A 14,528-nucleotide genomic window follows, 5' to 3' on the forward strand; every position below is an offset into this window, starting at 1 on the left:
CGACAACAAGGATCCATAACAAAACACATCCTTCTGAACCAACACTTGCTCAGGAAGATTGCGCCACTCACCAGAACTGTTTAAAGAAAAACTATAATGTATCTCTCTCCCTCTCTCCCTCCCTCTTAAATGTCTACCTTGTCAATTCAAAATTCTGTCCTTTTGTTTATGTACTCATTTTTTTCCCAAAAAGTCTGTACTCATTTTAATTATGGATTCTCCTAAAGTACTTAAAAGTTTCCTTCACACCACACCTACCTTTCATCTGACACTCCGAGACTTTATTTAGATGGCATGTGGTGCAGACTGTGCACAAATGTTTATTTCTGCAGTCCTCTGAACTACTGATCAAGCAGATTACCTCCCTAGCAACCTTTAAAACCAGTCTACATAACTGGATGGGTGACCACAAAGTTTACCGGGTATATGCGGAGAAAATCTACTTACTGGATGACATTGCCAATCTCACACCTGTATAGGCTACATGGCTGTATTTCTTGAAAGCGTCCTCAGCCATATGCTTTATAAGAATTCCTTGAACTATCCTTGTCTTTATGACAACAAGATCTTAACTACTGCAGATGAAATCTGGTGAAATGTCTACAGAGAGGGATAAAACCTCACTTTCTACAGATTACACTTTTTTGTATTAATCTCAGTATTTCATTAGCCATCCTTGCTGTTTTTACTGCTCTCACATTGCACACTTACATTCAGGTCATCTAATACAACTATTCCAAGGCTCTTACTGCTGCTTGGAACATATTCAACCATGTCTTACAGACTATTCCTCCTAACTGCTGTAGCTTAAGTAACCAGGTAACAAAAAGACCATAACTAAGTTGGCAAAACATGGAACACTAAATCTGAAATTACTTCTCAAAATGTCTTCTACCTACTCCCTCCCCTACACCTCTTAATTCAACAATCAAAACTTAAGGTCACAGCACTGTCAGGTAGTGGGAATTTCACTTTTGAACCCAAATATACCAGCCTTGCAACTCCTGTTTTCATGGGGCTAGTCACCAAGTTTCAAATCTGCCTTCCAGTTTGTGAAGTCTCTCTCTCTCTCTTTGGCATCAACATTGCTGCTTTACTTGGTGCCACCAGAGAAAAATATAAAAGTTTTTCCTTCAAAACCTTTCCTTTTATGATGCCACAAAGACAATGAAAAGGACTGGTTCTCTGTACTGACCTGTGCCGAGACCAAACAGTTAATAACTTTTCATTTAAATTGACACAATTTAATAGGTTAGCTCTAGATCACTTTGTCACACTAATTTCATTTGTTAAATCTTATTCTAAATCAACTTACTTGGTGAAAGCCTCATTAAGATATTACAGGACAATAACAACACAAAGAACATGCATAAATCTTAAGCTACATATCAACAAAACAACTTTTTAAGTGGGCTGGAGAACTTACTATGATTACAGATGCACTTCAATTTTCTATAAAAAATATTTTGCATACCTTCAAGGAGTTTCCAGTATGAAGGAGTTTCTTTAAAATTAATCCTGAAAAAAAATGCAACAAATTAATATATGTACATCTTAACTAGAAGTGCATTTTGCCTCATTTGCTTCTGTCAGAGTTCTCGGTCCAACTTGCTAGAAACTTCTAAGCAAGTTGTTGGCACACACTGTTTTAGTCTTGGTGATTTTTGTCTCCTGATGGCAACAGCTTATATGCCACAAGTAAATATGAAATCACCATAGTTAATACAGCTAGAGTTGAAAATACATTACTTAACTGACTCTACATAATCTGCAATGCAAGGCTACCGCTGATGGTGTCTGCATCACACGCAAACTACAAAAACACAGAACTCTAAAGACAGCAGCAAAACACATAAGGTAGTAAACCAAGCACTAAGATCGCCAGGTATACAGCTTTTATAAGTTACAAGTGGGCATGTTTTTTGTGGCCTTAATCTAATTTTTTCCAGAAGAAGTTTTATCTCATCGGTCTTAACTTACTAACAACAAATGCCTCCCTACAACAATAAGCACAAAGCTCCATGAAACTGATAAAGTAGAATTCAGAAGATTAGCCTGTCACTGGAAAACAACAGAAGATCAGGTATATGCAACATAACATTGCATAAAAATTATAATAATTTTAGCAGCTAAAAAATCCTGTAGAAAACAAAAATAGAAAATATTGAAAGAAAAACATCCATACAATACCTTCTCTAAACACTTAACCACACGGTAGAGAAAACTCAAGATAAAAAAAAAAATAACTAGATAAAAACATTATATTACACAAACAGATATTTACCCACAAAGTGGAGAAAAGAAACCAGAGAGAAATGAGAAAAGTACGTACAATGGCAGAAGGAGTGAGTCACCAATTTAACCAAGATACGTACTGACCTTAAACTTTAAAAAGAAGAGGTTCAAAGGAGGCAGGAAGATAAAGAATCTGAAAATTTTGCAAACACACGAAGGCACACACAAAATATCATCAAATTAATCCAAATAGCAAACAGCAGCACAGGAAAGAAATAGAAGATGTGATTACACTGATGGGCAGCTAAAAAAAAATTTTGGAGAGGAGCCCTAGCTTTGCACAGGATTTTGGGTAAAAAGGTGGAATTAGCTTGGGAAAGCCTGCGGTACACAGCTGCCAGAGTCCAGCCAGTCTCAAGTCCAACATCTTGAGAAAGCTGGAACAGTCCTACAATATCCAAACTTCTTTGAGTAGGGGAGAGAGATGCAAACTTAAGAGTATACCGCCTTTGAAATGAGAATGTTATGCTGAAAAGCAGGTCTTTTAGTCACCATGCCAACATGGCTTCAGCTCAGGTAGTAGCATTCTGACCATTACTTGCATACTTACCAACGATATTTTGTAAAACGTGAACATGGGCTTAACAGGCTGCTTCATCAACCTTGGCAAAACCTTTGATTTAGCTGAACACTGCTTATTACCGAGAATCCTATCACATGCAAGCATCAGTTCCAGTACCGTCAAAGGTTCAAATCCTCCATGACAATAAATATTTCAAAGTTCAGGTAGGCTCTACTTTATCATCTACAGCTCCTCAACAGAAAAGAATATCACAAGGAATTTTCTATCTCCCACACTTTACTCCTTCATAAATGAATTACCATATTACATCCCTTATGCAGACAATATAGCAATCCACATAATTAATTAATCTACCAAAAAATAAATAAATAAATATTTAACTGAATATGACATTAGCCTCCTATTCACCTGAACAAGCCAGCACAACCCAGTGCTCTACTCCAAAAAGACTATGCTCTTTGGTATTAATCAAAAATAGCCAAAGTACCCCAAAAACTGGGCTATTCAATACAACAAGGAATCCACAAAACCAGTAGATAAAGTCAGACACCTAGGAATTTGGCTTAATAGAGCACTCAACTTTTATTACCATACCAGAATAGTACAGTTGTGTACACTTACCATAAATGTAGATGTTCGAGTGTATTCACTGTTGCAGTCATTACATTTGAGTTATCCTGCTGGCAGGTTGCCCTCAGTCGGCCTGAATTCCAAAGTCTTAGGTCCTGCGTCGGTTGCTGTCGCCTTTTCCCTGATGTCAGGTCATCAGGGGTATAAAAGATGCAGCCGACACCATTTTCTTCAGTTTTTCTTGCCCCAGATGTCAGGTGCCCCCAAAAGAGTAAGGCTAAAAATATGTAAATAAAACATACACACACCAAAAAGTACAGTTTTGTACCTACCATAAATGTAGATGTTAGAGTGTTCACACTGCTGCAGTCATTACACTTGGGTTATCCTGCCGTCAGGCAGTGCCGCAGTCGGCCAGAGTTTCAAAGTCTTGGATCGGCGTCGGTTGCTGTCGCTTCTTCCCTGATGTCAGTGCGCCAGGGGTATATAACATGCATCCGACGCCATTTTCTTCAGTTTTTCTTGCCCCAGATGTCAGGTGCCCCCAAGTAGGTAGGCAATACATATTGCTAATAAAACATATATATAAAATAAAAACAATACCTTCAGTTACAAGCAAATACACCACAAAGGTTGTACAAGATAGAAAGGTATAGATAAGTCCAGCTACGACAGAGGGGATGGAAGGAGGGTAACCAGTTCTGCAGCAGTGTGAACACTCGAACATCTACATTTATGGTAGGTACAAAACTGTACTATGTTCATCATGTTACACTGCTGCAATCATTACATTTGGGTAGAATCCCAAAGCTAAGGTTGGGTGGCTGGTCTATAAAGAGTTAGGATTGGCTATGAGGCCCTGCAGAACTGCAGTGGCAAATCCTGCTCTGGATTTAGAGTAAAGAGGCAAGTGGTAATGCTTGGTAAAGGTGTGCACTGAACTCCAAGTTGCAGCCTCCAAAATTTCCTTGGTTGGTACTCCTCTGAGAAAGGCTGTTGAAGTGGCTGTTGCTCTGGTAGAATGTGGCCTAATGTCATTAGGGACTGATTTTCCATGCTGTGTGTAGCAGTAACGAATACAGTGTCCAATCCATTTGGAGATGGTCTGCTTTGAGATAGCCTTGCCCTGTGCTCCTGCAACATATGCTATAAACACAGTTGCTCAGTTTTCATGAAACCTTTTGTTTTGTCCAAGTAGAAGCGTAGCTGCCTGTATATGTCCAAAGAGTGCAGAAATTTCTCCCCTTTATTCTGGGGGTTTGGATAAAAAGTTGGCAAATGGATGGTTTGGTTAAGAGCCACACTAGATACCACCTTTGGCATAAAGGTAGGGTTTGTCCTTAAAGAAACCCTGTCCTGATGAAAAATTATAAAAGGTTCCACTGCCATTAATGCCTGTAGCTCTGAGACTCTTCGTGCCAGGAGCAGAGCTGTTTTCCATGATAAAAATTTTAGATCGGCTGTATTGGCTGGCTCAAAAGGTGGCAGGGTCAGTTTTTCCAAAACAAAATTAAGGTCCCAAGTTGATGCTGGTGCTCTCCGGGGCGGTCTTATGTTTTTAGCCTCTCTGAGGTACTGCTTTAGCAAGGGATGAGAGAATAAAGGAGGATCCGTGTTGTAATGTGCTGAAATGGCAGAGGCTTGGATCTTAATTGATGAGAAGGATAGGCCTTTGTCCAGCATCTCAGTTAAGTATTGTAAAATCTGAGGAATGTTTGGGACAAGAGGGTCAAGGCTTTGAGCCTGGTTCCAGGCACAGAATCTCTTCCATTTTTCTGAGTAAGATTTCCTGGTGCTAGGCCTCCTGGCCTCCAAAATGACATCCATAACAGCTTTAGAGAGAGGTGTTGCCTGTTTGACTAATGAATCTGCCATGCAGCCAGGTTTAGGGTTTTGAGCTGACCGTGCAGGATCTGATTGTTTTGTTGAGTCAGAAGGTGTGAAATTTGAGGCAAAATCCATGGTGGGCCTTGAGCTAAGTTCTTTAAGATTGGGTACCAGTGCTGGCGTGGCCAGTCTGGGGCAATCAGGATCATCTGTGTTTTTTCTTGTCTGGCTTTTAGGAGTACCTTTGAAAGGAGAGGCAGTGGTGGGAAGGCATAAACGTTTAGGCTTTTCCAGCTGAACGAAAGAGCATCCCACTTTCCATGCTTGTGTGTGTTAAGTCCTTGTGCAGAATTTTTGTAGTTGGCAATTCAGTGGGGAGGCAAAAAGATCTATGTTTGGGCATCCCCATTTTTGCGTTACCATGCTGAAGATTTGTGGATTCAATTTCCATTCATGAGGGTCCATGATATTTCTGCTTAGATCGTCTGCCAGAGTATTTTTCTTTCCTGGCAGGAATTGTGCTTGCAGATGAACTTGATAAGTTAGAGCTGTGTTCCACAAGGTCATGGCTTGCCTGCATAGGGGATAAGAATGAGTGCCCCCCTTGCTTGTTTATGTACCACATTACTGTGGTGTTGTCCGTCTTTAATAATAATTGTCCTGGATGCAGAAGGTCCTTGAAAGCTGTTATGGCATTTTGAACAGCCAACATCTCTTTTTGATTGATGTGAAGATGCATTTGGTCTGTGGTCCACTTGCCCTGAATACATTTTCCTGCCATGTGTGCTCCCAAGGCGTAATCCAAAGCATCTGTTAGAGTCTGTCTGGCTGTGGGTAGAGTGAAAGGCTGACCCTTGTTGAGGTGGCATGCCTGTGCCCACCATCGAAACTCCTGTTGTAGGCAGGGAATTATTGGTATTACTGCTTCTAAACTGTGAGAGTGTTGAGTCCAAACACTTTTTAGGTACCATTGTAATTTCCTCATATGCAGTCTGGCATTTGGAATTAGTGGTATGCAGGATGCCATGAATCCCAGGGCCTGCAGAATTTTTCTTGCAGGGAGATGGGACTTTTTTGCCAGTAATTGAAAATATTGAGTCAGTTGTCCTTGTTTGTCTGGCGTGAGATAAGCCATCTGGGCCGTTGTATTTAAGCTGGCACCCAGGAATATTACCTGTTGTGAGGGCACTAGTTTTGACTTCTTTTCGTTTACTGTGTACCCTAGAGAAATTAGCAACCTTTTTACAAACACCAGATGATTTAGAAGAATGTCCTTTCTCTCTGCTTGAATGAGGCAGTCGTCCAGGTATGGATATATTTGAATTCCTTTTTGTCTGCAAAATGCAATTATTGGTGCCAGGCACTTTGTAAAGACCCTGGGCACAGTAGATAAGCCAAAGGGCAGTGCAGAGAATGGGCAGTGCATTGTACCAGCTTTGAATCTGAGGTATCTTCTGCATTCTTGTCTGATAGGGACATGCAGGTATGCCTCTTTGAGGTCTAGAGTAACAAGCCAAGCCTTCTTGCCCAGCATGCCAACATTTTGAATTTCGGAACATCCAGGTAAGTATTTAGAGTTGAAAGGTCTAGTATGGGTCTCCAGGCTTTGTCCTTTCTGGGGACCAGGAAGAGTCCCGAATAAAATCCTTGTCCTTGTTCCGGCTGTGGTACTTTTTGAATAGCTCTCATGTCCATGAGGGCTGAAATTTGTTTTTGAGCCTCTGCCAATTGATTTTGTGGCAGGTTTGGCATTCCTTTTAGCCTTGGTAAAGTGTGAAAGTGGAACCTGTAACCTTGAGACACAATATTCAGAACCCATTTGTCTTGGGTGATTGTTTGCCAATTTTGAGAAAAAAGTGCTAGTTTTACCCCTAAGGGGGCTGCCAAAGGGGAAGTGCTTGGCATATGAAGGGGAAGTCATTGGGACTGTTTCCTGTAAGGTTGAGACTTGTCCTCACCTCCTTTTGGGGTTGAGGTACCCCACTGTCGTTGTCTGTTAAAGCCTTGGGGTTGAGATCTGCCTCTTGAGCGTCTGTATCTGCCTCTCTGTGGCCTGTCTGACACTGGAAAGGACCAATTCTTTGTAGGCCAATTTCTGCTAAATCGAGGTGGCTGTACCTGTAAGAATTATTTGACTGTTTGCATAGATTTAGCCTTATCCTCCATTTTCTTTAACACCTCTTCTGCCTTAACACCAAACAAGGTATCCTGCTGTAAAGGAGCATCCAATAATTTTGCCTTAACATGATCAGGTAAACTCTGTTCTTTTAACCAAGCATGTCTTCGAATCACAGAACCTGTAACTGTGGCTCTACAGGAGGCCTCTAAAGAATCAAAACCACATTGCAGAGTATGTTTTCCCACCTGTTCAACTGCATGCAGTAAATCCTGCATTTCTTTATAGTCAGGAGCTTCTGAGCTTGCAAGCATTTTCTGTTTTAACTGCGCCATTAAATGTTGTTGGTACTTCAGCATGTGAAACTGGCAATTTAAAGCCCTTACTGCTAAGGTTGCAGAAGTGTAAACTTTCTTCCCCCATCTATCCAATGCTCTAGAATCTCTGTCAGAGGGGACTGGAATTTTTGCAATGGAAGCCTTAACCCCTTTGGGACCCTGGGAAATGGTTGCTGGGTCTGCAGAAGGGTTTTTATAAAGAAACTTGTGAGAGTCAGGGACTCTATAATACCTATCTGGCTTGGCTGGTGCAGGGGGCAAAGAATCAGGAGATAAGCTGGATTCAGAGAACACATCATCCACAATATCTAACACAGGCGGAATAGCCAAGGGCCTGTGCTGCGGCAATAAAAGGAAGTCCCTGAGCCTTTTCTTGGATTCTGAATAATCCTGACTTTCCCAATGGAAATGCTCCCTCATGGCATGTAAAGTTTCCCCAAAAGAGTAATCCTCAGGAGGAGAGGCTGAAGGGATAGATTCTTCAGCATCAGAGTCCTCATAGGGGGGTTGAGAGTATCCCTGGTCTGAAGAGGAATCAGAGGAAATGGAAACCTGATCAGAGGAATCATAGTCTGTATCCTGCCTAGGCCTTTTCTCAGGAGGGGGATGGGAACCCCTGATTAGAGTAATGAGGTCTTCGGCCATTTTAAGCATCTGTTTCTTAGGCATGGAGGACTGTCCAGGAGAATGCTGTACTTGCTTCTTTGTCTTTAATGGTGTTTTTGTCTTGGCTGTTGCTTTAATGGTAAGTTGTGAAGGTCTGAAAACACCCTCAGAAGCCGATGCCTGCTCAGCGGCTCCGGACCCATCTGAGGGATTCGTTTCTGTAGGCCCAATACCTTGAGTTTCCAGAGGCATAGTTGTCTCCACGTGGGAGTTGAAGGCGGCCTGTGGCTTTGAGGTAGCGGGTGTCAGGGGCTGCGAAAGCGCCTCACTGAGAACCGGCGACTAGCCTAGAAGAGGCTTCGTTGTCGGTTTTGGACCTCGGATGCCTAACTTTATCCTTGTCTTTGCGTTTTTTAAGAATTGCAGTCGTCGGTTGTTCCGACGGCAAAGTATAATTGAACCTTAGGACAAAGTAGTGCAAAGCAAAATCAAACCGTCGTTTTATAGTGCGTTTGTTAAATCTAGCACAAAACCGACAACTAGGGTCTAGGCATGGAATACAGTAAGAGTGGAAGTCCTTATGAGGTATTTGCTTCCCACAAGAAATACAATTATTAACTTTTTCTGACATGGGTCTGAGGCAAGAAAAAAGTTTCCCCAACGGGGTACTTAGCTTTATTGAAGACTTTGGATCTGAAATTCGACTTCGAAAATCTCAGGAGTCGGCCGACCGGCACTTGCGAACTGCTTTTGCTTCGGGCACCGCACAGCAAGAAAGACTGAAGAAAATGGCGTCAGATGCATCTTACATACCCCTGGCGCACTGATGTCAGGGAAGAAGCGACAGCAACCGATGCCGGACCAAGACTTTGGAACTCTGGCCGACTGCGGGACCGCCTGATGGCAGGATAACCCAAGTGTAATGACTGCAGCAGTGTAACACGATGAACATTAAGCTTTACCTTCATCTATAAGTAAATACACCACCTAGGTTGTATAGATTAGAGAAGTACAGATAAGTTCTAGCAAAAATAAGGGGGATGGCGGGTGGGCAACCTGGACTGCAACAGTGAATACACTTGAATATCTACATTTATAGTAAGTGTATACAACTGTACTATGTTCTTCGTGTTTCACTTTTGCAGTCATTTCATTTGGGTTGAGTCCCAAAGCTATGGTTGGGGGGCTGGAGCTAAACAGCAATAGGAGCGGCTATGAGGCCCTGCAGAACTGCAGTGGCAAAGCCTGCCCTGGATTTAGAGTAAAGAGGCAGATTGTAATGTTTTGTAAAGGTATATACTGAACTCCAAGTAGCAGCCTCTAAAATGTCATTGGTTGGTACTCCCCTTAGAAAAGCTGCAGAAGTGGCTGCAGCTCTGGTTGAATGTGGCCTAATGCCCTTAGGCACTGGACTGCCATGCTGTGAGTAGCAGAAACGAATGCAGTGACCTATCCACTTTGAAACAGTCTGCTTGGAGATGGCCTTTGCTTGTGATGCTGCGGCATATGCCACTAGTAATTGTTCTGTCTTTCTGAAAACTTTAGTTTTGTCCAAGTAGAATCTAAGTTGTCTGTGCACGTCCAAAAAATGCAGAATTTTCTCCCCCTTGTTCTGTGGATTTGGATAAAAAGTTGGCAAATGAATAGTTTGGTTAAGGGCTACACTGGATACCACCTTAGGCATAAATGTAGGGTTTGTTCTCAGAGAGACCCTGTCTGGATAAAAAATGATAAAGGGTTCCACAGCCATGAGAGCCTGTAGCTCTGAAACTCGTCTTGCAGAAGTTATTGCTAGGAACAGAGCTGTTTTCCAAGATAAGAACTTTATATCCGCAGAAGCAGCTGGCTCAAAAGGAGGTAAGGTGAGTTTTTCCAAGACATAGTTGAGGTCTCATGCAGGTATTGCCATTCTCCTTGGAGGCCGTAAGTTTTTGGCTCCTCTGAGGTACTGCCTTAATAAAGGATGAGAAAAGAGTGGTGGCTCTGTATTGTAATGAGCCGAAATGGCAGAGGCATGGATTTTAACTGATGAAAACGATAGGCCTTTGTCCAGCATCTCAGTTAAGTATTGTAAAATCTGAGGAATATTTGGGACAGCTGTATCAGTTCCTCGAGCCTGGTTCCAAGCACAAAATCTCGTCCATTTCCCAGCATAGGATTTTCTAGTACTAGGCCTTCTGGCTTCTAAAATGACATACATCACAGCTTTACTGAGAGGTGTGGTTTGTATGGCTACATTATCCGCCATGCTGCCAGGTTTAGGGTCCTGAGTTGGCTGTGCAGAATCTGGATGTTTTGCTGGGACAGTAGATGAGGTATTTGAGGTAAGGTCCAGGCTGGGCATTGGGATAAGTTCCTTAAGCTCGGACACCAGTACTGGCTTGGCCAGTCTGGGGCAATCAGAATCATTTTTGGTTTCTCCTGTCTGACCTTCAGGAGTACCTTGGGGAGGAGAGGCAGTGGAGGAAAGGCATATACTGATAGGTTTGTCCAGTTGAAAGATAAGGCGTCCACTTTCCAAGCTTGTCTGTGATAGGTCCTTGTGCAGAATCTTTTTAGTTGATTGTTGAGAGAGGAAACAAATAGATCTATGTCCGGGCGTCCCCATTTCTTTGTCATCATGCTGAAGACTTGTGGATCCAGGTGCCACTCGTGGGGATCCATGAGGTTTCTGCTTAGTTCGTCTGCCAGAGTATTTTCCTTTCCTGGCAGGAATTGTGTCTGTAGATGAACTTGGTAAGTCAATGCTGTGTCCCATAAAGCCATGGCTTGTCTGCAAAGGGGGCAAGAATGAGTGCCCCCCTGCTTATGTACCACATAACCATGGTGTTGTCTGTCTTTATCAGTAGTTGTCCCGGATGAAGTAGGTCCTTGAAGGCTGTCCGGGCATTTTGAACAGCTAGCATCTCTTTTTGATTGATATGTAGATGCTTTTGGTTTGTGGACCAGGTGCCCTGAATGCTTCTTCCTGCCATGTGTGCCCCCCAGGCATAATCTGAAGCATCCGTCGTTAGGCTCTGCCTGGCTGGGGGTAGTGAGAATGGCTGTCCCTTGTTTTGGTGACAAGCCTTTGCCCACCATCAAAACTCCTGTTGCAGACAGGGAATGAGAGTAATCATTGTTTCCAGGCTGTGGCAATGTTGTGTCCAGACACTTTTTAGGTACCATTGAATTTTCCTCATATGCAGTCTTGCATATGGAATTAGTAAGATGCAGGATGCCATGAAGCCCAAACCCTGCAGAATTTTTCTTGCAAATAACTGGGCCTTTGTTGCCATTTCCTTGAAATAGGTAGTCAGTTGTCTTTATTTGTCTGGAGTGAGATAAGCCATCTGGGCAGTTGTATTTAAACTTGCACACAGGAATATTATCTCTTGAGAGGGTACTAGCTTTGATTTATTTTTGTTGACTGTGTACCCTAGGCATGTTAAAGTCTTTTCACAAAATGTCAGATGCTGAAGCAGAATGTCCTTGTTCTCTGCTTGTATGAGGCAGTCGTCCAAGTAAGGATATGTTTGTATTCCTCTTTGTCTGCAGTAAGCAATTACTGGTGCCAGGCACTTTGTGAAGACCCTGGGCGCAGTAGATAAGTCAAAGGACAGTGCAGAGAATTGGTAATGCTTTGAGCCAGCCTTGAATCTGAAGTATCTTCTGCATGATTGTCTGATTGGGACATGCAGGTATGCCTCTTTTGGGTCTAAAGTCACGAGCCAAGCCTTGCTGCCCAGCATGGGCAGAAGCTGCTGCAAGGTCAACATCTTGAATTCTGGTATATCCAGGAAAGTGTTTAGAATACATAGGTCCAGTATTGGTCTCCATGCTTTGTCCTTTCTGGGTACCAAGAACAGTCTTGAGTAAAATCCTTGTCCCTGCTCTTGCTGTGGCACTTGTTGAATAGCCCTCATGTCCATGAGAGCTGCAACTTGTTTTTGAGCCTCTGCCCATTGATTTTTTGGCAGCTCTGTCCAACCGTTTGCCCTTGGCAGGGTATGAAAGTGAAACTTGTAGCCTTGTGACACTATGTCGAGAACCCATTTGTCCTGGGTTATAATGTGCCAATTTTGAGAAAAAAGTGCTAGTTTTCCCCCTAAGGGTGCTGCCAGAAGATAAGTACTTGGTGCAGGCAGGGGGAAGTCACTGGGACTGTTTCCTGTATGGTTGTGATTTGTCTTCTCCACCTTTGGAGATAAAAGCACCCAATTGCTTAGACCTGTAAGAACCTTGCGGCTGTGATCTGCTTTCTAGGGCGTCTGGATCTGCCCCTTTGAGGTCTGTCTGAGACTGGAAAGGACCAATTCTTTGCAGGCCAGTGTCTGCTAAATCTAGGTGGCTGTACCTGTGAGAAATCCTCGACAGTTTGCATAGATTTAGCTTTGTCCTCCATTTTCTTTAACACCTCTTCTGCCTTAACACCAAACACGGTATCATGTTGTAATGGAGCATCTGATAATTTTGCTTTAACATGATCAGGCAGATTTTGTTCCTTTAACCAAGCATGCCTCCTAATGACAGAACCCATAACAGTGGCCCTGCAGGAGGCCTCTAGAGAATCAAAACCACATTGCAAAGTATGCTTTCCAACTTGTTCAGCTGCATGCAATAAATCCTGCATTTCTTTGTTTTCTGCACATTCAGAATTTACCATCATTTTCTGTTTAAGCAGTGTCGTGATATATTGCTAATATTTGAGCATATGAAACTGGCAATTTAAGGCCCTTATAGCTAAAGCAGCAGATGTGTAAATCTTTTTTCCCCATCTATCCAGTGCCCTAGAATCCCTTTCAGAGGGGGTAGAGTTTTTTTTGCAGTGGAAGCCTTGACCCCTTTGGGACCCTGAGAAATAGTTTCTGGGTCTGCAGTAGAGTTTTTGAAAAGAAATTTATGAGAGTCAGGGACCCTGTAGTATCTGTCTGGCTTAACAGGAGCTGGAGGTAAGGAATCAGGGGTCAGACTAGACTTTGAGAACACATCATCTACAATGTCTAACACAGGTGGAATAGCTAGAGGCCTGTGTTGAGCCTCCTCTTAGATTCTGAAAAATCTTGGCTCTCCCAGTGGAAGTGCTCCCTCATGGTATGCAAGGTTTCCCCAAAAGAGTAGTCCTCAGGAGGAGAAGCTGAAGAATCCTCATAGGGGGGAAAACAGAATATTCCTGATCAGAAGAGGGATCAGAAACAATGGAAACCTGATCTGAAGATTCATAGTCTGTCTCTTGCCTAGGCTTCTTATCAGGAGGGGGATGGGAACCCCTGATTAAGGTAATTAAGTCTTCGGCCATTTTGAGCATCTGTTTCTTGGGCATGGAGGCCTGTCCATGTGGCTGAACTTGTTTCTTTGCCTTTGGCTTTGAAGTCAGTTTAATATACAATTGTTTAGGCCTGAATACACCCTCCAAAGCAGATGCCTGCTCAGCGGCTCCGGACCCATCTGAGGGAACAATCTCCGAGGGTCCAATACCTTGAGTTTCCAGCGGCCTGGCCGACTCCACGTGGGAGTCGGTGGTGGCCTGCGACTCTAAAGTAGCGGGTGTCAGGGGCTGCGAAAGCGCCTCACTGAGAACCGGCGACTTGCTTAGGAGAAGCTTCGTCGGTTTTGGACCTTGGTTGCCTGTCATTTTCTTTTTCTTTGCGTTTTTTGTGAACTCCGGTAGTCGGATGGCTATCCGACATTGCATAATTAAATCTTCGCCCAAAGTAGCTTAATGCAAAATCGTACCGACTCTTAATAGTGCGTTGGTTAAATCTAGCACAAAACCGACAACTAGAAACATTGTGGTCAGGGCCTAGGCAAGGAATACAGTAAGAATGAAAGTCCTTATGAGGTATTTGCTTCCCACAAGAAATACAATTATTAACTTTTTCTGACATCGGACTGGAGCAAGAAAAAAGTTTCCCCATCGGGGTTACTTAGCTTTTAGTGAAGACTTTGGATCTGAAACTCGAACACGAAAATCTCAGGAGTCGGCCCACCGGCACTTGCGAACTGCTTCTGCTTCGGGCACCACGCGGCAAGAAAGACTGAAGAAAATGGCGTCGGCTGCATCTTTTATACCCCTGACGACCTGACGTCAGGGAAGAGGCGACAGCAACCGACGCAGGACCAAAGACTTTGGAATTCAGGCCGACTGAGGGCAACCTGCCAGCAGGATAACCCAAATGTAATGACTGCAACAGTGAAACACGAAGAACATCACAAAACAAAGATTAGCAACTCTTATGAGCCTAATGAATCTCTTAGATCCTGTTCTCTGCTG

The 14,528-nt window shown here is 43.1% G+C and overlaps 1 protein-coding gene across 7 annotated transcripts in view; it reads right to left on the reverse strand.

Moving 5' to 3' along the window:
* RALGAPA1 (Ral GTPase activating protein catalytic subunit alpha 1) overlaps positions 1-14,528 on the reverse strand; it is a 5,382,632-nt gene that overhangs the window by 4,565,328 nt on the left and 802,776 nt on the right. For all 7 annotated transcript variants that reach the window (XM_044074134.1, XM_044074135.1, XM_044074129.1 and 4 more), the window contains exon 5: positions 1,475-1,518. In XM_044074134.1, the coding sequence (XP_043930069.1) occupies positions 1,475-1,518 (44 nt within the window). The remainder of the gene's footprint in view (positions 1-1,474; positions 1,519-14,528) is intronic.

This window comes from Protopterus annectens, chromosome 6.part0 (assembly GCF_019279795.1).
Source record: "Protopterus annectens isolate FY-2018-M chromosome 6.part0, PAN1.0, whole genome shotgun sequence".
Lineage (NCBI taxonomy): Eukaryota > Metazoa > Chordata > Ceratodontiformes > Protopteridae > Protopterus > Protopterus annectens.